Source organism: Dermacentor silvarum, chromosome 10, assembly GCF_013339745.2.
Source record: "Dermacentor silvarum isolate Dsil-2018 chromosome 10, BIME_Dsil_1.4, whole genome shotgun sequence".
Classification (NCBI taxonomy): domain Eukaryota; kingdom Metazoa; phylum Arthropoda; class Arachnida; order Ixodida; family Ixodidae; genus Dermacentor; species Dermacentor silvarum.
Window position 1 is genome coordinate 125,495,942 of NC_051163.1, and position 22,207 is coordinate 125,518,148.

Genomic DNA, 22,207 nt, shown 5'->3' on the forward strand with positions numbered 1-22,207 from the left:
GAGCAGGAGAGGAGCAGGAGAGGAGCAGGAGGGCCAGACGCAACTTGATACTTCGTCTGCTCCACGTTCATAGAGAAGGAGGGTTGCCGCATCGGAGGGAGCGGAGCTTTCAGAAGGGGCGCACGGCCAGTGTGTAAACTACTGTAAACACTGTACGTACGGAATGGTGGCGCCATCTCTTGAACCTTCTTGTAACAACAGGGGCGTCGCTTTGTCAACCGGTCCGTCTGGATACTTGACGCTAGGCCCTGCGCGACTGGTTTCGCTCAGCAGTGCGCTGCACTTCGCCAATCTCAGTGCGATGAAAAGGGCCGACCGCACACCCCGGCCTTCTCTGGTCAACACGAAGAAACAAGAAAATACACCAGCGGAACGTCACGAAGCCCCATCTAACGCTTGATTTGCACCTGAGCAAGCGCCATCAGCACAACTTGTGGCACTGTGCCGATTAATATGTTTGACAGGGTGACATCTGGGTGCGCTTTGCGTCTTCAGCGGCAGCAGCAGTGCAAGGTCCGAGCATCGGTATCCGGAAAAGTAGGTGTACTTTTTCCTTGCACTGTTTTCGCAATATATCGAAATAATTCTGTCTAATTGATGCTGTATACGCGGATGATAAGTGGTTTCTGCGTGGTTAGGCACCGTAACGAGAATTCAAGAACCGATGGAATCTAGGGCTGGCGTAGTATTACAGTACTATGTCAATGCCAATTCCTTTTCCACTTCGTTTGTTGTCAGGCCAATGTGCCGCTCGTGTTATCACCGGGATAAGCCGGCCGCGGTCTGGATGAAAAGAGTGGCGTTAAGTCGAGTGGAATGAATCGCTACATTGTACGACTGAGCTATACAACGTTCGTAAATGAAAGCGCAGCAACGTTGTCCTGCTGCTTAGCTTTTTAATATTTTTTTACATTTTTAGTGTTTGGGCCTCTTGCGAGCAATATCACCTCACGGCGCGTCGTCATGGTTTCTCCTAGGAGTATGCGCACTTGTAGTAGGTCTTGACGGCTAACCATCACATTTTCCCATCGCACCCAACCACGTCTATGTGTACCATGTGGTTAAATAAATTCAATTCAACTCAACTCAACTTCAACTCAACAATGCGAGTGTTTTCATTACTTGTTGGTCTTGAGTTGCTCCACACTGTCATTGCAGCCCGAGCAGCATCGCCGACGTTTTTTCGAAGCTTAGAATGTTTTTTTCTTGATAAAAATAAAAGCTTTTGCTGTATACAGTCAAGCCATGCCAATCCAAACGTGCTAGATGGATCCCTAGTCAGACTGCGGCACACTAGGCGCCATTCTGCGAAAACGAAGAGTCTCGCGCCGTCCCGAACAAACTCGAACTGCAAGAGCCGCACTCGAGGTCCCCCACGTAAGCACGCAAGAATGGGATGCGTGCTTAAGCGGCCGCCACGCACGCATCACGTACCGTATACTACCGAACGTAGAGCTTTTACCTACGCAACGTACGCAGCACTAAAAATGTCTATTGTAACGTTGGAACGACTATGCACTGATAGGCAGGCTCGGATGTATTCCAAACGATAGTGAAGATGATTTTACAACTTAGTTGATGCACTTATGCCATGAAAGAAAATGAAGCAATACAACTCGGTGGCGGTGATAACTAGCGCGGTCAGCGGTCATGGAATCGGATGGGGGTGTTTGCGTCCGGCCGCTCTGATATCAGTTCTTCAAGATGCACTCGCGGTGACGTGATTCATTCAAGTCCGCAAGACTAAACTATCAGCGCACCTAGAAACTGATCCACGGAGACGTCTTGAACGAACGACGACGTTCAAGAATCGTGTGCAATCTGCTATGCTCGCGTGCGCTCGCGTAGAAACAGACAAGTAAGGTTTTTCTTCCGTCTTCCACCGCCGGGTTCTTCTTTCTTGCTGTTTTTGTTTGTCTTCGTAGTCGTTGTCGGCTTTCCTTAAGCCGCTGCACTGTTCTCGAGCTTCGGTATTCAGGGACTCGAAATCGTGGATGTCAATAATTATAACTGAATTTAATTGCAGAAGACAGAGGTTACACTGCGAGTATATAATAAACAAGGAAAGCGAGTACGCACATGAATGCGGCTGAGCAAAGGCCTCGGGGCAGTCCGTCGGCCCGATCGGGCACTTGGGAGATCGGTCCGTTGACTCTCAAGTCTCAGACCACACTGCCTGCTCAGCCGCGCACATTCTCACCCCCAGCCCCAGGACTACGTGTGCGGGCTCCATAACTCACACCGGCGGTGGGCGCCACTCGAACCTGCCGAGCTGCCCACGCCGTCTCACTCCCGACCCAAATACTCCCGAAAAACTCCCTTCTCCAGATGCCTCTAGCGGCGCGCCGTGCGATTTATGGCGCTCGCAAGACCCAGTGCGCGAGAACCCCTGCCGCTCCCTTTTTCGTTTTAGGGACCCTTTAACTTCTTTGTTCGATGCCGCCACCACAAACTTAAAGTAGGAGTAAGAAAAGCGCAATAAACACAAAAAATAACTCGATGTAAGGCACTGTTAAGGGCGATGAAAAAATAATGCGCCGCATATATAATTTCTTCGTCATCCTGTTTGATGTGCTGCTTTCATTCCTGTGTAGATATATTTACACACGATATAGTTTACCACTTTCATTCCACGTCACGTTATGATATCGCTTAATTGGTGTCAAACGACCAAACTCACGAACTAGGGATGCGAGTGGTACTGATAGCTAAAGTTCCGATAACAAAAAAAAAGATAGAAATCGATCAGTGTGTTAGGCTGTTGCAGCTTTAGTTCGAGGAAGTACATCTTCTTTAAACAAACATGATAGCTGCCGGGCGGCGCGCTAACTGTGAGAGTGCGAGTTTTTGCCCACCCGATAACTTTTCTATTGACCGCTTTGCTGAACAGCCCTGACCTACATACGTTAATCATTGCTTTCTCTTCCTAGGAGGAGGCTACGCTAGTATCTGCTGCACCAGTGGCCATGGACGTTGAATTTGTGGCAGTATAGAGCGTCATAGGCACTGTTCAGAATCACGTTTGCTACCGTGCTTGCTTGACCCCTGAAGTTTTTTCTTCAACGGCCTACACACTGGTGGAGCTGTGGTGTTCCGGCGTGGCTACAGCTTATTCCACGAGCGACGATGCTGCCGGGTCAAATGCTTCTCCTTGCGACAGCAGCGTGCATGGTAATTTGACATACTGTTTCGCTGGAATATATCTGAAAATTTAAACTTACGTATGAGAGCACCTAGCAGCCAACGCAGATATAAATTTGGTGAATTAATTATGCATGCTGGTTCTTGACAGCAGCGCATTCCATCCTTAAGAGTGCAGTGGCTTATTAAAAATTTCTGTACTGAATAATTCATAATAATTGATATCTGACAACGTATAATTCCAGCTTGGCTATAAGGGATATCCTAAGGAGATTTTTGTGGTTCTTGATGCTTCGCGTTCTTGTTTTCTTTTATGTACACCGAAATCAGACAGTTGACAGTTGACAAGAACTTTATTAAAAGGTCCTGAGGAAAAAGATTGGGGGAGCCGAAGGCACCCAAATCAAGTTGGGGTACCGAAATCAGAGTGCGCGAATTTTTCGGAACCTAAAGTCTCGTGGAATCTCGAACACTATATCTGTAAAGCGGTAGTCACTGCTGCTAAGAACCGCGGGCGATGGATGTCACGTCAAAGTGCAGTTTCATGAGAGCACATCAGATGGGAGTACTTTTGTGTGTTGGGGATGTCGGCGCTCAGTTCCACCAAAATAACAAAATATTCGCGCATGTCGCTTGACTTCGCCACGCCTTTACGAATTGGTACTGTGTTAGTTATAGAAATACGGTGACATCACTGAAAAGATATATTTCGAATGTCCTCTGACATCTATTACTTTGAAGAAGGGTTCTGTTTTTGACCTCTCATTATGTTCCAATTCCCTAGGGCTCTTTCCACCGTACGATTCATTTTCAGTGTGGTAAATTGTGCAGGTTTATTTTGTAGTGGAAAGAGGGCCGGAAAATTAAGACTGAGACACACGCAGCATGAACGCTGCACAGCACTTGTGTTGTGCGTCTCTTGGTCCTCGTCTCTCGCGCTATTCCCACTACAGGTGCAATAACAGTGTCGCATCCTTCAGCAATGCAGAGATATCGTGATATAAAGAAAAACTTATTTTAAGTATAGGGAGCGTTGCGATTTCTCTACAAGGAGCGTTGCGATTCCCGCTGTTGCACTGTATTGGGCGGCACTAAGAAGGGTGATAGAGAGACTGTTCTTTTAAAAAATGCTGAGTACTGTGTGGTTGAGCGCATATCTGCTACATGCTACGCTGCAAGGCGCTAAGAAGGGTAACGTTAACAAGGAATATCTCATGAATACCATAACTCTTAGCTTACCGAGTTTCAAGGAGCCCAAAAGTCTAGTCCGGTCAGTAAATCAAAACGACCAAGCACTGGAAATGTGAAGGCGAATAAATTGCAATCTTAAAAAACACCTCGGGTTTTACTTACCAAAATAACGATATGATTTCGTCGCATGGTGTAGTGGCCGACTCTCAAATACTGTTGACCACCGGGGGTTCTTTGACGTGCGCCTAAATCCGAGTACCCGCGCTTCTTTTTTCGCATTGCGCCCCTACAGAAATGACGCCGGGGTCGAATCCACGATCTTGAGCTCAGCGGCGAAACACGATAGCCACAAAGCTAATGTGGCGGGTTAATGAATATCCTATACATACCTAACGCAGCTGTAGGCGCAGCCTCGACTGCATTTGCACCAACGCGTGAAGAGACACGTAATTATTCTGTTTGTTTGTTTAGCTTGCACAGAAAGAGAAATCGTGGAATCGGACGTTCAGACTAAGGATAAACTTCTAACTCGGTACATAAGAAAACATTCAGGTAAATTACAGAAGCAATGATGGTTTTCATATGGCGATCATATCGCAAAACACGGGGCAATGGTAGTTTTTTTTTTAATTCGAATACTGTTGTCTTAAAAAAGCATGTGACATTTACGCGAATCACGTCGCTATAGAGGGTTATCCGCCCACGGAGACATCATTTGCAGAAATAACCAAATCAGATATTTTAGTAATAAACTAATTATTTTGTGACAGAGCGATGAAGAAGACGTTTTGAGAGGACTTGAAGAAGACGAAGCTCGGGACTTCGCGTGCTTACTATGGTCTAGTCAGCCGCTGCCAGTCCTGTAAATACCGTGTAAATATATTTCTTACTTCTTTTCCCCGTGACATTTTTGGTGGAGTTTGCGGGCTCAAGCGCAAGACGGATTTACGCAGCGGGCGCTCCTTGGATGCATCCACCATGCCAGCTCAAGGCGAGGATGCTTCGGGATCGTCGGCCCCCACGCCAACCGTCATTGCTGGCACAACCGCGCGACCCCGGCACCTTTTCCGGCACTGACAACACGGATGTTTAAGATTGGCTGCAACTTTATGAGCGGGTGAGCAAGAGCAACCACTGGAACCAGACCGCCATGCTGGCTAATTTGATATTCTATCTCGCGGGAACGGCACGCGTCTGGTTTCATACTCACGATGAGGAACTTACCACCTGGGACATTTGTAAACAGAAGCTCACGGATTTGTTTGGCAAGCCTGTTGGATGTCAGCGCGCCGCTCAAAAAGACCTCGCTTCGCATGTCCAGACGTGCACTGAGTCCTACCTAACATACATCCAGGACGTGCTTGCTCTGTGCCGCAAAGTGGATCCGAGAATGTCCGAAGCTAATAAGGTCGCACATGTAATTAAGGGCATAGCAGATGACGCCTTTCACCTCTTCGTGTTTAAGAATTCTTCTACTGTACAAGCCATCATTACCGAATGCAGGCGGTTTGAAGAAGCCAAGAGCCGCCGCATTGCCCACCCGTTTCCCCGCCTCCCCAATACGGCTGCTACGTCAACCTGCGAAGACCTACGCAGTCTGCCCACGCCAAATCGCTCTAATGACATCGTCCACATCATCCGGCGTGAAATCAAGGCCGCATCTCCTATCCAAGCCCCACCCCTTGGCTCCGACAATTGCCAGTCCACCGTTTCCCTGATCCATACCGTCGTACGCCAGGAATTGGCCAACGTTGGCTTGACCAACGTCTGCTCCATTAATCGGCCTGACTACGCTTCGTCCACCTCTGCCATGCGCCCTCGCAACGTGAATGCCCCTCCGCGGTATCGCAACCCGGCTGAATGGCGCACTCCAGACGACAGAATGCTTCACTTGTGGCCGTATCGGTCATATTTCACGTCGCTGCCGCTCTTCGTGGAATTCGACCGCTTGGCCCTATCTCCAATCCGACCGTCCGCCTCATGCTGCTTCTCGCTTCCCACCGCGCATGCAACCAGTAACTCCTGGCGACACTTCTCGGCCCGCCCGCTGTAACCGCTCTCCTTCGCCACATCGCAGCTTCTCCCGCTCGCCCCCATCGCGTCGGTCACCGTCCCCCAGCTCCTTCCGGCGCGCGCTTTCGGAAAACTAACGGGTGCAGCACCTAGAGGTGATGCTGCTATACCAGCCCGATACCAAAATCCTCTTCTGACCCTGCCTACACATCGGAACCTCCTCAACGTGAACGTGGATGGTGTACCTGTTACGGCTCTGATTGACGCTTGCGCGCATGTATCTGTGATGGGTGCTCAGCTTCGCCATCGTCTCAAGAAAGTCCTCACTCCTGCCCCGTCGCCTGTGCTCCAAGTCGCCGACGGGGGAACGCCAGCCGTTATTGGCATGTGTCCAGCTCGTGTGAGTGTCGCCGATCATCATACTTCTGTTTTATTCTATGTCCTAGAACACTGCCCTCACGACCTAATCCTGGGACTTGACTTTCTCTCAGCCCATTCCACCTTGATAGACTGTTTTGCTGGTGTTGTGCAACTCGCTCTACCTGTTGCTATTCATCCCCCCGCTAGTGCTCCGATCCGGCTATGTTCCACAGAGCATATTCGCCTCCCTCTCCTTGCCGTTACCTACATAGGTGTTTCACCCGTTCCGCCCATTCCAGACGGTGACTACATCGTATCCCCTAATCCGGATGTCCTGCTCTCGCATAACGTCGCATTTCCTCACACCGACATTACCATTACGGACAACACGCCCTGTCTTCCGCTAGTGAACCTTGGACTTTGTGCGCAAGTTCTCCCGCGCGGCATATCACTTGCGCAAATCACGCCGGCGCGAGACTACCAGATTTCGGGTTTAACTGCTGACGACTCCTCGTGTCAACTCTTGCTGTGCCTCCTGCCCCTTCATACTTGAATGCCCTAATGAAAATGATCGCGCCCGACCTTCCGCCCCAGTGTGCCAATGAACTACGTTGCCTCCTTACCTCGTACTGGGACTGATTCTATCTTGGAGACCGTCCTCTCGGACAAACATCCGTTGTCAAACATCGCATTAACACCGGGGATGCGAGCCCAATCCATCGGCGACCCTACCGCGGCTCTCCTACCGAGCGAGACATCATCCAACACGAAGTTGATAAGATGCTTTCTCGTAACATCATTGAACCTTCTTGCAGCCCATGGGCATCCCTTGTTGTACTAGTTAAGAAAAAGGACAACAGTTGGCGATTTTGCGTAGATTATCGGCACCTAAACAAGGTAACCAAGAAGGACGTCTATCCGCTACCACGAATTGACGATGCCCTGGATTGCCTCCATGGAGCACAATATTTTTCGTCCATAGACCTTCGCTCCGGGTACTGGCAAATTTCCGTCGATGACATGGACCGTGAGAAAACGGCTGTTATTACTCCCGACGGCCTCTATCAGTTCAAAGTGATGCCTTTCGGGTTATGTAATGCCCCAGCCACATTTGAACGAATGATGGACGCCCTCCTACACGGTTTCAAGTGGTCCATCTGCCTCTGTTACTTGGACGATGTGATCGTTTTTTCTCCGACTTTTGCGACGCACCTCGAACGCCTATCGATGGTCCTATCTGTTTTTCGTCGGACGGGGCTACAACTCAATTCATCCAAATGCCACTTCGGTCGTCGTGAAATTTCAGTGCTCGGACATCTCGTCGATTATTCCGGTGGCCGTCCTGATCAAGATAAAATCCGGGCAGTGAAATACTTTCCCGTGCCAACGTGCGCCAAGGACGTTCGCAGCTTCTTGGGTCTCTCCTCCTACTTTCGTTGGTTTGTCCGCAATTTTGCGGACATTGCACGCCCTCTTACTCAGCTCCTCAAGAAAGACGCTGCCTTCATTTGGGGCCGTGAACAAGCTCGTGCTTTCACTGAGCTGATCCGGCTGCTTACTTCCCCTCCCAATCTCGCTCACTTTGACGCATCAGCTTGAACAGAAGTCCGTACCGATGCCAGCGGCCATGGTATTGGAGCTATCCTGGCCCAGAAACAACAAGGACAAGACCGTGTTATTGCTTACGCCAGCCGCCTTCTTTCCCCTGCTGAGCGCAAATATTCCATCACTGAGCGCGAGTGTCTGGCTCTCGTTTGGGCAGCGGGAAAATTCCGCCCCTATTTGTACGGCCGGCAATTCACAGTCATCACTGACCACCACGCTCTGTGTTGGCTTTCTTCTCTGAAAGATCGTTCTGCGCGTCTTGGCCGATGGGCTCTGCGCTTTCAAGAATACAACTACTCAGTTGTATACAAGACAGGCTGGCTACATCAAGAGGCGGACTGCTTGTCGCACCATCCTGTCGACCCACCTGACGTTTCTATGGCCGGCATTCCTGTCACCGTTCTCTCTTTGAGTGCTTAATTTTGACGATATCGGAGCGGAACAACGCCGGGACGACTTCTTAAAAGACCTTATTCAACGGCTGACTTCAACAACGTCCGACCCTTCTCTTGGAATGTTTGAACTCCACGATGGCATATTGTACCGCTGTAACATGCGCCCTGACGGCCCTGACAGACTCTTAGTTGTCCCTTCGCATCTGCGCCGGACTTTTCTTGCCCAGCTTCATGATGTGCCGACTGCCGGTCACCTTGGCGTGTCACGGACTTACGACCGTGTTCGTCGGCGCTTTTTTTGGCCTGGTCTTTACCGTGACGTCTGCCGTTACATCGCTGCGTGTGACCTTTGTCAACGACGAAAAAAGCCGACCACACTCCCTGCTGGCCGCCTTCAACCACTTGACGTGCCATCAGAACCATTCTTCCAAGTAGGCATTGATCTTTTAGGCCCTTTTCCTACGTCTGCTTCGGGAAATAAGTGGATTGCTGTAGCAACAAACTACGCCACCCGATACGCAATCACACGGGCTCTTACGACAAGCTGTGCAACCGATGTCGCCGATTTCCTACTAGAAAACGTCATCCTTTACCACGGTGCCCCTCGACAGCTCCTCAGCGACCGAGGCCGCTACTTTCTTTCTGATGTTGTTAATGATATTCTACACTCGTGTGCGACTAAACACAAACTTGCTACTGCTTACCATCCACAAACGAATGGTCTAATTAACCGAGCGTCTCAACCGGACCCTCACTGAGATGCTACCCATGTATGTCTCCGCTGACCATCGCGACTGCGACGTTGCATTACCATTCGTTACCTTTGCCTACAATCCTTCTCGCCACGATACCGCAGGCTTCTCTCCATTCTTCCTCTTGTTTGGCTGCTACCCTACGCTACCTTTCGACACCCTTCTGCCTGATAGCCTGCATTTCACATCAGAGTACGCCCGGGACGCCATATTCCAGGCACAAGAGGCACGCCATATTGCCCGACGTCGACTTGTGGACTCGCAGGAAAATCAGCGGTGCTTATATGACACCCGCCATCGTGACGCCTACTACACACCGGGCGCCCTGGTTCTCGTTTGGTCTCCGTCGCGACGCGTTGGCCTCTCGGAGAAGTTGCTTTCACGCTACTCTGGCCCTTACCGCGTCTTGCGTCAAGTAACCGATGTCACCTACGAAATCGCCCCTCTTGACCCCACCGTGGCTCAGCGTCGTCCCGACGTATTCCACGTCGCGCGTCTTAAGCCGTATCATTCGACCACTTCCTAACCAGCACCGGGTCGGTGCTTCAGCCGCCGGGGGTCATGTGACAGAGCGATGAAGAAGACGTTTTGAGAGGACTTGAAGAAGACGAAGCTGGGGACTTCGCGTGCTCACTATGGCCTTGTCAGCCGCTGCCAGTCTTGTAAATACCGTGTAAATATTGTTACGCTAAAGCTACGGAAAGGATGGAAGAAGAGGAGAACGAAGTGCACTTGTCTTGGTAGCGGCTCGGTGTCGGCGCGGCCCCTTTTCATCAATTCATCTGTTAAATAAACACACCCCATCGTAACAGTTTTAGTGGACGGTGCTGGGTAAAACAACGGCGTCCCCGAGCAACGACGACGAACCGCCCGCAGGAGCGCAATCCGAGGAGCTTCTCCGAAGTCACCGAATTGCCGGTCTGCCACCAGAGATGGCTTCCGACGGTGACAACCCGCCGCCTTCTTCCAGCTCCCAATGGCAGCCCTACATCGAACCACGAACCTTCGCCGGAAAAGCCGGGGAAGACGTGGACGGATGGCTCAGCTTTTACCAACGCGCAAGTAGGTTCAATGGCTGGAATGCCACCGCCCAGCTTAACAACGTTGCCTTCTTCCTCTATGGAACCGCGTCAGTGTGGTTTGAAAACCACGAAGAAAGCATGACGATGTGGGAACGGTTCGCATATGAAATCAAGAAGTGCTTCGGAGATCCGGCAGCTAAAAAGAAGCGTGCAGAACAAACCCTAATGCAGCGAGCCCAGGTTCCCGGCGAAACATGCACGACGTACATCGAGGAAGTGCTGAAATTGTGCAAGGCCCTGGACCCTCAGATGACAGAAGAGGACAAATTTGGTCATCTTCTAAAAGGGATTGCCGAGGACGTGTACCCGTTCCTCATCGGAAAAGACAGTATCGACTCCGTCAGTGACGTCATTCGGCACTGCCGCACGTTTGAAGCCTTGAGAGCTCGGCGTATCACACCAAAGTTCGGCCGCCTGGCGAACGTAACTAACGTCGCCAGTGTTGACGTGGTCCCAACCTCATCCGACCTTGCGTCAGTTATTCGGCAAGTGGTGCGCGAGGAGCTTGACCGACGTGATGCGGCTTCCCTCTCGACTCCGCGGGTTCGAGAGCCCTTTGCTCACTGCGACTTCGGTGAAACATCCATCACCGCCGTCTCCACAGATGCCTACAACTTCGCTCCTCGTTCAAGAGCGTCAAATCCTACTATGAACGCGCATCCAAGTTATCAGTTCCACGGCGGTTACTCGCCCAGAGCACCTGCAGTTCCTCAAGAGTGGGATGGCCGTGCCAGTTATCCAGCGAATGACAATTTTAGTGCGTCCCGTGGGCGTCCCATCTGCTTCCAATGCGGTATTCGCGGACATGTCGCCAGATTTTGTCCACATCGCCGTCGCACGTCACCACCGTCGTATGAGCGACCGCGCACTTTTTATCGACGCAGCAATCGCCACGGTGACGGGACACGCTGGCCTTCTGACTCCGATGGCAGGACAAACCACCAGGCGAATTACCGCAGCGACTCACCAGCTTCTGTGCGGAGCTTGAGGCCTCCGCCTTCACGCCAGCGCAGGTCTCCATCTCCGCGACGACGTCTGACGTCGCCGCCGCCGGAAAACTAGGCGGCGCGACCAATGGAGGTGAGGTCGCCAGTCATCATCAGCTACACGCCCCTAAGCCTCCGCCCGTCACCATGTGTCATAACAAGATTCGTGTTTTAGTGGACAATGTTGCTACGTTGGCCTTAGTGGACACAGGAGCGAGTGTCTCCGTTATCAGCCTGGGATTTCAAAACCCAACTAGGACCCGCCGGTGGTTGCTCAGTGGCTAGGTGTTGGGCTGCTGAGCACGAGTTCGCGGGATCGAATCCGGCCACGGCGGCCGCATTTCGTGGGGGCGATGCGAAACACCCGTGTACTGAGATTTAGGTTGCACTTTAAAGAACCCCAGGTGGTCCAAATTTCCGGAGGTCCCCCCCACTACGGCGTGCCTCATAATCAGAACTGGTTTTGGCACGTAAAACCCCATAATTTAATTTAAAACCCAACTAGGCCGTAAAGTGATGTTTCTCTGGGATAACGCTAACGCATTTCGTGCTGTGAGTGGAGAGTTGCTCCGACCTATTGGAGTGTGCACCGCGAACGTTTATTTCTCTGATAACGTGTATCAAGCCGAATTTGCAGTTCTTGCTCAATCCACTCACAACGTAATTCTTGGCCTCGATTTCCTACAACAGTGCGGTGCCACTGTTGACTGCGGTACTGGCGAGCTTTTCCTCTCTCCTCTTGCCGACCAACCTGCTCCCTGTTCATGCACTCTCGCAGTCATTGAAGATGCTGCCTTACCGGCACGTTCCTTATCCAGAGTTCGAGTTGCTGCTTGCGGTGTCGACGCCGATACATTTGATGAATTGTTGAGCCTGTGCCTTCGATGGTTGTGAAGAAAAGTGTGCTCGTGCCTCGATGCGTCCTCTCTGTGGCCTGCGGAACAACTACATTGTGGGTGTCAAATTTAGCCTCCCAGTCAGTTGTTCTACCCAAGGGTATGCGACTTGCCTCTTTTGAAGTGGATACCAGCCTCCACATAGGCGCTTTAACTGATGACACGTCACACGAATCCCGAGAGCCCGGGGCTGGCGCCGTTGTCCGTGAGGACTCGTTACCTTTTCTAAAAATGATTAACAAGTCACTGCCTTCAGAGAAGCGTCAAGCCCTGGTCAGCGTCCTTAGCAAGCATGCGTCATTATTTGATTTCGAGCAGAACGCTAGCAAAGTACGCGTTCCAGCTAAGCGGGCTCGCCACTGGATCGACACGGGTTCCGCGCATCCCATAAGGCAGAAGCCTTACCGCGTGTCCGCGTCAGAGCGCAAGATCACCGCTGAACAGGTCGACGACATGCTAGCCAAGGGCATCATCCAAGAATCCTCTAGCCCATGGGCTGCGCCGGTCATCCTCGTGAAAAAGAAAGATGGGTCCTGGAGGTTTTGTGTCGACTACCGGCGTCTCAATTCTGTGACGAAAAAGGATGTGTATCCGCTTCCCCGCATCGATGACGTTGTCGATTGCCTTCATTCCGCGTCCTACTTTTCATCTGTGGACCTCCGATCAGGCTACTGGCAGATACCCATGCATTCAGCTGATAAAGATAAAACCGCTTTTGTGACCCTAGACAGCTTGTTTGAATTCAACGTTATGCCGTTTGGTTTGTGCAACGCACCTGCAACATTTGAAAGATTTATGGACACGGTACTGCGCGGCCTGAAATGGGAGATTTGTTTGTGTTACCTTGATGACGTCGTCATTTTTGGCCGCACTTTTGCAGAGCACAACGATCGACTGGACATTGTTTTGACGTGCCTTGAACAAGCTGCACTTACACTCAATTCAAAGAAATGTCATTTTGGCCAACGAGAGGCGTTGTACTTGGACATCTAGTGGACAAGCACGGGGTGCGACCAGACCCACAGAAGGTCGCTGCAGTTAGCGGCTTTAAACAACCGCAGTCACCGCGTGAACTGAAGAGCTTCTTGGGTCTTTGCTCGTACTTTCGACGTTTTGTGCCCAACTTTGCCGATACTGCCTACCCCCTGACTTCATTGCTGCGCAAGGATCACCCTTTCATCTGGACAGCAGATTGCGATTCGTCGTTTCGTCAACTGAAGTTCCTGCTCTCTTCCGGACCCATACTTCGTCATTTTGACCCCTCTGCCACAACAGAATTGCACACCGACGCGAGTGGAATCGGCCTCGGCGCCATCCTCGTGCAGTGCTTTGGTGACGCCGAGCATGCCATTGCATACGCCAGCCGTTCGTTGAGCAAGGCCGAACAAAATTACACCGTCACTGAGCAAGAGTGTCTCGCCGTCGTCTTTGCAGTCCAGAAGTTCCGGCCATATCTCTACGGGCGCCGCTTCACGATGGTTACTGACCACCATTCACTATGTTGGTTAGTTGGTCTCCGCGACCCGTCTGGCCGCCTTGCTCGATGGGCGCCACGTTTACAGGAATTTGACTTTGCAGTCCGTTATAAGAGTGGCCACATCATGCGGACGCCGATTGTCTTTAGAGGCTCCCTCTGCAAACAAGTGAATGTGACGCCGACAATTTCGATGAGTTTCTGGCCGCCATCGACGACATTCTTTTCCCCGACCTGGCCACCTTCCGGCAAGAGCAGCGGAACGACCGCAGCCTGGATGCCCTCTTCGCCTCAGTTGCTCAGCCAACAGGTCACAATGACTTTGTCATCCAAGATGGCCTGCTCTACAAGAAGAATTATGCGGCTGATGATGCCCGCCTCCTCTTAGTGGTCCCTAAAAAATTGAGAACCCACGTGCTCCGTGCTATGCACGACGACTCTACCGCAGGGCACCTGGGTTTCACCAGAACATGCCACCGCATTCAGGGCCGATTCTACTGGACCAGAATGCGACGAGATATAGAAAAGTATGTGGCCAGTTGTAACAAGTGCCAGCAATTCAAGCGCCCTAATGCTGCTCCGGTCGGACTCCTTCACCCTGTAGCGCCACCATCATCTCCTTTCGAAATGGTTGGAGTGGATCTTCTCGGCCCATTCCCGCGCTCAACAAACGACAACCGTTGGATTATAGTCTGCGTCGACCATCTGACGCGTTATGCTGAAACCGCAGCGATGCCAACGGCCACGGCTCTTGATGTTTCGAGCTTCCTCCTGTCCTCTGTTATACTCCGTCATGGACCACCTCGTGTTATTGTGCGCGATCGCGGTCGGCAGTTGGTGGCCGACGTAATCGAAGAGCTGTTGCGTCTCTGTGCTTGCCAGTTTCGCCACGCGACCCCGTATCACCCACAGACAAATGGTCTCGTCGAGCGCACTAACAGAACTTTGACTAACATGCTTTCGATGTACGTGGATTCCAGGCACAAAAATTGGGATGACATCTTGCCTTTTATGACATACGCCTACAACACCGCAAAGCATGAAACTACAGGCTACAGCCCTTTCTATCTTCTTTATGTTCGATCACCCCGCAGCTTCCTTGACACCATTCTACCTTTTACTCCTCATACGGACTCTTATATTGCCCAGACTCTCTGCCGCGCTGAGGAAGCACGCCGCATAGCTCAGCTGCGTACGTTGGCGTCCCAAGACCACTCCAAGACCCACTACGATTCACAACGTAAGAATGTGTCATACGACAAAGGGGACATTGTATGGCTTTGGACACCACTTCGCAAGCGCGGCCTGTGCCAGAAGTTTCTGGCCCGTTACACCGGGCCTCTCGTCATCACCGATCGCCTAAGTGATGTAACCTACTCGATTGCTCGTCTCGTGTCCAATGGCTACCGGTCTAAGAAGACGCAGCTTGTTCACGTCGCTCGCCTGAAACGCTGTCATCCACGTGACTCCGACTGGACGTGACACTTACTCGCCCAGCGGGCTTCGTCTGAGAAGGGAGGAGTGTTACGCTAAAGCTACGGAAAGGACGGAAGAAGAGGAGATCGAAGTTCACTTGTCTTGGTAGCGGCTCGGTGTCGGCGCGGCCCCTTTTCATCAATTCATCTGTTAAATAAACACACCCCATCGTTACAATATATTTCTTACTTCTTTTCCCCGTAACAATATTTTTAAACTTCTTACAGAACATGTTTATGTTGAAAGGTTCTTGGAAATAATATAAAACTGTCGGTCCGCTTTTGTACATTTCCAGATGGCAATGTAGACCGAAATATCTAGCGTCATATTATTCGTTAAAATTATCTCAGTACGCATTCGGCACCGCGAAGGCGGCCTTCTGTCCAATCCCGGTGTGACATAAGAGTGTGTCGCAAAATGAAGCTGCCGGCATGTTTTCCTCTTCAAACAGTGTTATTCTGATTGTCATTGTGCGCAACTGTCGATTCAATGCATAGTCGCATAGGCATTTTCACCCCTCTTTATTCTAACGTACGGCAAACTTCATTTTACGCCACTCCACTACGTCAAGCCATGCTTCGTGGTTCCGGGTGCGTAATGAGGGGCTCCTAAGAGATAATTTTGCCCCACTTAATTATTTCTTAATATCCATTTTGAAGCCAATAAGAATGGAACTAGGTTCTTATTACGGTTCTCTTCGAATTTTTAATATAATATTGTGCGACAAATTATGTAATTCGAAAGCTTATCATGGTAATATTTTTTATAAATTGGTTTGGTTTTTCTTCCAAGTGATGTCCGCCTCGGCAGGTGATGCATCTACAGTTACCTAATTCGAATAAACTTTGGAGGCTTCTGAAAAAAAAAGAAAAATACGTTTTGAAGTGAAGAATCAAAATAGTCTACCTAATTTTGTGAGTTACAAAAAGATAGAGAATTTCCTTCAAACATTCGGCCTCGCTAAAGCTTACCAAGAAACCTAGTAAACGCGCACTTCTTATAGGTGGACTAGAAAAAAAATTGGGCCATGTTCACAAAACTTTCTTCGGCTGTAATTGTTCGTAAAAGAAAAGTTCACTCAATCCTGATGGTGGACACATTATTAGTGAAGGCTGCCGGCCAATAGTAAAGAGCACTTAGAATCTAGAACCTTAGCGAAATCGGCCCCTGGGGTTTTGTCAAAACGCGTGCCAAAACTAAGATCTGAATGTGAAGTGCACCTTAGTGGAGGACTCCGGATTAATTTTGACCACCGAGACTTCCTAACAAGCACTTACATATAAGCACGCGAGATGCTTTATTTCACTTCAATCGAAATGCGGCTCCAATCCGCAGCCGTGATTGAATCCGTGTCCTCGGGCTCAGCAACGCAACGCCATGTATCCACTAACCTACCGTGGCGCAACTTAAAGGTCAAGGGCAAGCATCAAACACGACACTGCCCGAATCATATTATGTTTGACAATTCGCATAGTTGAATCTCTAAAATGACGCTTACTTCTCCAGCTCGAGCCCATACCGACGTCTGCGACAAGCGACCACCGTCGGCCCGTCTACGTGTTCGGACATATGGCGAACAGCCTGCGCGAGTTGGACGATTTCATGGAGCAGGGCGTCAATGCCATCGAGGCCGACGTCACGTTTGCGCCTAATGGGACGGTGACAAAGTTTTACCACGGTCCTGGCTGCGATTACGGCCGTGACTGCGAGCAGGAGACCGACGTCGGCGTCTACCTCACCTATCTCAAGGACACAGTGAGCGCAGGTGAGGGCATTATGCATTACCACTGTTTCCACAGAGAATTCGGTAATTAAGAGAAGCATGTCTATATATAGCTTGCGCTGTGCGGGTCACCCTATCGTTTCGTTTGCAACTGGGTTCGCCAGTAAAAAAAGATTTACAAGCGTGGTTGTGGGCACGAGGATGTGTTGATTGAAAAGTCCAAGAGCCTTCTAGTGAGGTAAATACATCGCGAACATAACCCCATGTTTCTGGAGCAATTTTTCAAGTGGCGGGAGCACTTGAAAGGGCTTGAATAAGGCTTACTCAAAGGAGAGCGCAGCTGAAAGTTAAGCACCCATGACTTTTCTCATCCCTCGTCTTATGACGCTGCAAGACGTTAAAAATGAAGATTCTGCAGCGTCGCTTCAATTCAACAGCTTCATTTACTGTAAGCCTGCAGCAACCTAACCTTTCTGTGTTCGAGCGGTAAGTAAGCCTGTGTCAGCCACTGTACTTGGAAGAACATTTTAAGTCATCCTCTGTGGCACACAGCAGAATGCTAGCACTGCAGGCGCACTGGAGCCGATAGAGATACAATTGATACCCATCTAACACATGAAACTTCCGACGAATAAATTCTCAACTATTGTGCCTTTGGCATACGTTGACGTAAAATTCAGCCGTATAAGTCAGGGTTGCATTTTGACGCAAATAACAAGAATATACGTTAATAAAATTTCGACTGTCATCGATGATCGAACTGATTTCATGCAGCGAAACATTTTACGATGCCTCGCGTGAGCCAATTCGTTTCTTTCGTTTTCTATTGAATAAACAAGCTTGAGCTGTCATTCTATTAACGCGATAGCGTTTAGGGCCCCGTGTCGCAGAAAATCCGGCGTCGGCGTGGATGTCGGTGTGCGTGGCGAAGAAAATCATCCCCAACCACCCAGACCGCGCAGGCCCCTCCGCGTGGCGCAAGGTGTTAGCGAAGGAGAAAATCATCCCGAACCACCTCGACCGCGCAGGCCCTCCACGTGGTGCAAGGTTTTGGTGAACCAAAATGGAATTTCTTGCAGTGAAATGCGTCAGAAAAAATGGTAAAGTACAACTTAACCACAACTTACAGACACGGTGGCGTCGGATTGTTTTTGAATGTAGGAGAAAACATAATTCTGTTACGAGGAAACTCAAACACAAACCCATTTTCCAGCATTTCCACTATACCAACACCAGCGTGCTTGGGTAGTTTGCTTGCGAAAATGCTATCCAGATGGCGCTCGCATCCTCGGCAGGTCAAATTGGGACTTCGCCTGCCTAATTCGTTTTGGACACGCGTGCGCGTCGGGGAAATAGCAAACAGTTAATAAAATAATAAGAAAAGGTTCTAGGGCCTTCACATTTTAATATAAGACGACTTATATTGCCGCTGGAAAAACGACTTCCCAGCGATGCATTTCTGTTTAAAAGTGTAGCCGACTTTAAGGGGATCGGTGTAAGCTTCAGTGTTGCCAGTTTTGGCTATATATAGCCAAATTGGGCTACAGGAAAAAATGTTTGGCGTCGACTTAGGACGTGTTGGCTATGTGGCTATATTTGGGCTACTGAAAATCTGCGACTTGGCTTTGTTTGGGCTATAAGTGGCGCCCTAATCGACGCTCCAGAGGTGGCTCTGATCGGGTAAAAGCAAATCTCGAAGGCTATGTTTTAGCTGGCTGAGCCGGCCGTGTGGCTGTGCGTGTGCGAAATGACCCCCCTCCCCTTCCCATCCCTCTCTGCGCCATTGTATGAGCCGGTGGCTTTGATCCTTGATGTACATAAACTTACACCCCGCTTGACCATTATGCACCCTATCGCAGGGCATCGGGATGAACCTGGGAGTAGTGGGTTTTTCACAGTACACTGTGCTAACATGGCTATGCTCAGGAACGGAGAGCAGTAACATAGGGTCGGGGCGTCGGGCGATCGTGGCGCCGACATGAAAGAAGGGAAGCACGAGTGGATGACACGCCCCAGTGTGTTCATGTCTATGTCTCAATTTGGGTGAAGTATCGCGCCGGGCACAACTTTCGACCAACTCCCCGTATCTCGCGAAGCTTCAGTGCCATTTTCCTTCTCCTGCTAGATGATTTTTTGTCCGTGCTTACATTCGAGATTCATTTCGATAGGTTGGACGTAAGATCGGATCCTCCTCCGAGAGGAGAATCCAAACATGAAGAAGTGGGCCAAGTATGCGAGAACGTATAAAAAAGAATGGAAGCAAGACCCCTAGCCAAATGTGGGTTCTGGTGCTTTTACTTCTAGATGCATGGTTTGCCCGTAATGCCACGGATAAAGATACTCATTCTGCTATTATCGAACATGTTTGCCACGATGACATCAGTGCACCACGTTACATGAACTTCACCCGCCATGTTAGCTTAGCTTGTGAGGTGTCGCGCGAGGACGCGGGTTTGATTCCCGGCCATGGCGGCCGCATTTCGATCAAGGTGAAATGCACGAACACCCGTGTACTTAGATTTAGGTGCACGTTAAAGAACCCGAGGCGGCCAACGTTAATCCTGCGTCATGCCTCCTAATCATATAGTGATTTTGGCACGTAAAATCCCAGCAATTATTAGAGCGTTAGAATAGGGGCCTCAAACGTTTTGGGGCTCCAAAGAAATAGCGTAGAAGCCACTGCGCATGCGCAGGACGCAAACTGTGTTTCGGTTTTTCGTCGGGCACGCTATTTTATCGATTTAGCAGGAGCCCCAAAAGCTGCCCCAAAAGCTCTCGTCAACAAACATGGCGGCGCCCTTCGAAGCGACGGCTCTAACCTATAGCACCCCACTGGGTTCGATTCGTGGTAACGCGTGAAGTTCGTAAGCTAGAAAAGTGTTTGGCGGTTATCGATTTCCCTCAACTAACATGTGTAATGAAGATTGATTCATTAGAAGCCGCTGATTCCGAATTCAATTGTCGATTTCATGGCTCGTATGCCTAACACGGATTCATTTGGCTGGGTGAAGGTACGTAAAGTTGCTTACTTAAAACTAAGCGCAACAAGTTGCTTGCTGCTAATAGAATAAGTTCTAAATTGTAATTAAACGCGAAAATCTAAATTACTCTTCTTATCATAAAATGGTATATTTTGTTTTAATATTTTTATGCCCCAACGCTAACACCCGCAAAGCTCTTTGGGGCCCCTAACTTTGGGGGCCCCTATTCTAAAACTTTATTCGCCTCAACATGGTTTGCTTTTTGACAGTAACCGGCTTTTACAGCATAACCACTGTTGTCAATGTGTTGTTTACCTTTGCTCTTTGTGCGCCGTCGCGGCTTTTACCATTTCGAGCGAGTTATGTTCGGAACATGCTCGTTGCCGAAAACGACTGCGCGCTTCTTACACTGCAGTGGTGTGCCGTTTGCGCAGTAATCTTTTAAAGCTCCGCTTACACCGATTCAGACAGCGTGTTGCATCTGTTGTCTGACACTTTATTTTAACGCATGTTCTCGCCGTGCTAGAGACATAAGATAGCGGCCAGGTTGATGTAAATGGACGGTATATAGAGCATGTACCAACTAATTCGGGCCAAGCTAATTGAAAAAAAAAGAAAACAAGACAGGACGATGAGACAAATAACACGAGCTATCACAGCACGAAAGACTTGTTTTAGCTCACAAAAAAAAGAAGCCGTGAGCAAGTCGCAGATCGCTGGACAGCTGAACTTCTACGCCGTAGGCAGATATAACGTGAGAGTTCGATGATGCTAAACATTATTTTGCATTCACGACAGCTAAAAAGCAGAGTTCGTAGATAATATTACTGTAAATAACTAAAAATAATAACTTAGTACTATCTGTCATAAAATAAAAGCACTGATTTCGCCCTCTGCAGCGATTCACTGGAACTTAGGACCTTCCGGGGTCAACCAAAAAGTGTTCTGTGCAAGCACGGTGTCGCTGTTGTTGATGTCAAGGGCCGACCGTCACGGCGGCACGGACGTTTTGTTACGACGGATTGTGCAAAAAAAGGATTGCCGTAGTCGAATTTGAAGGTGTACGCGCAAATAAAACTGCAAATAAAAATGGCTATATTTGGCTACGAACTATTTTGCACTTTTTTCGTGTTTGGCTACATTTGGGCTACAACTTCTCTAGCTTTTGGCTACGCCGCCTCGTCGGACCTGGCAACACTGGTAAGCTTGGTCTTTGTAAGCTGGCTTTAACACGTTCGGTGTAGCAGTGAAGCCCACTGAAAGAAAAATGCGATGCGAACGGGGCCCGACGACGCTATCACGTTCCGCTCTTAAAGGCGAAGCTTAAGCGACCTCCAATTTTTCGTTACTGTACTACAATGTTAGACGTAGTAAAAAGTTTTACTTTCTTCCGTTTACTCTTCGTTTGTCATATGAGCCCTAATGTAGGTATTATTTTTTTTTCACTAAACAATAATCGTCGTCTGTTTTGCTTTCGTTTCCTTTCTCGATAATTGTGCGCTTGCTGCTTTCTTGTCAAGAACGCTGTCACAGCTGTCCCCGATTCGTCGTCGGCGCGAAGTCGATCGACGGGGTAGACAAGCTGGTTGGTCGTTCCGTACGCAAGCGAGCTACAGAGAAAAGAGTCAGAGTCGGGAGTAAACAAAAAAAAACAAGATATTTATCGGCTGATAAATATACACAAATTAATAAAATAAAATACACTAGACAAACTAACACAAGTGAACTTAATATAACACAATAATGAAGACAAATAAATACGAGCAATTAACAGTAGATATAGAAATGAAACAATGCGAGGATCAAATACACAAGAATACACTAAACACTAAAGCAAAGTTCAATAGAAGTCAAAGTTCAAAAGAAAACAAACGAGGTCATACGCTTGGCCGGGCAGCAGCAGCAAGTCCATAGACCGTGAAGTCGGTGCACAGAGCTTTCCCGAAGAAGGCTGGCGGTCCGATCTAGTCGAGGTTGATGCGAATTGCTGGGCTGGGGTTCCCGGGAGTCTAGATTCGACGACTTCCCTCAAGCAGGTTGAGCTAACTCGAGGCGGACTACCGAGGACTTCGTTGCAGACGCTGGTTTGACGTCTCGTACGTCAACTAGTTACTTGGAGTTCCGACGTGGCT

General features: G+C 49.5%; 1 protein-coding gene across 1 annotated transcript in view; it reads left to right on the forward strand.

Annotated features, from left to right (window-relative positions):
* Positions 1-207: 207 nt before the first annotated feature.
* Positions 208-22,207, forward strand: part of LOC119466601 (dermonecrotic toxin SPH) — a 75,367-nt gene continuing 53,367 nt past the window's right edge. Inside the window, exons 1-3 of the mRNA XM_037727120.2 lie at positions 208-537; positions 2,931-3,171; positions 16,878-17,136. Coding sequence (XP_037583048.1) covers positions 3,127-3,171; positions 16,878-17,136 — 304 coding nt within the window. The 5' untranslated portion in view covers positions 208-537; positions 2,931-3,126. The remainder of the gene's footprint in view (positions 538-2,930; positions 3,172-16,877; positions 17,137-22,207) is intronic.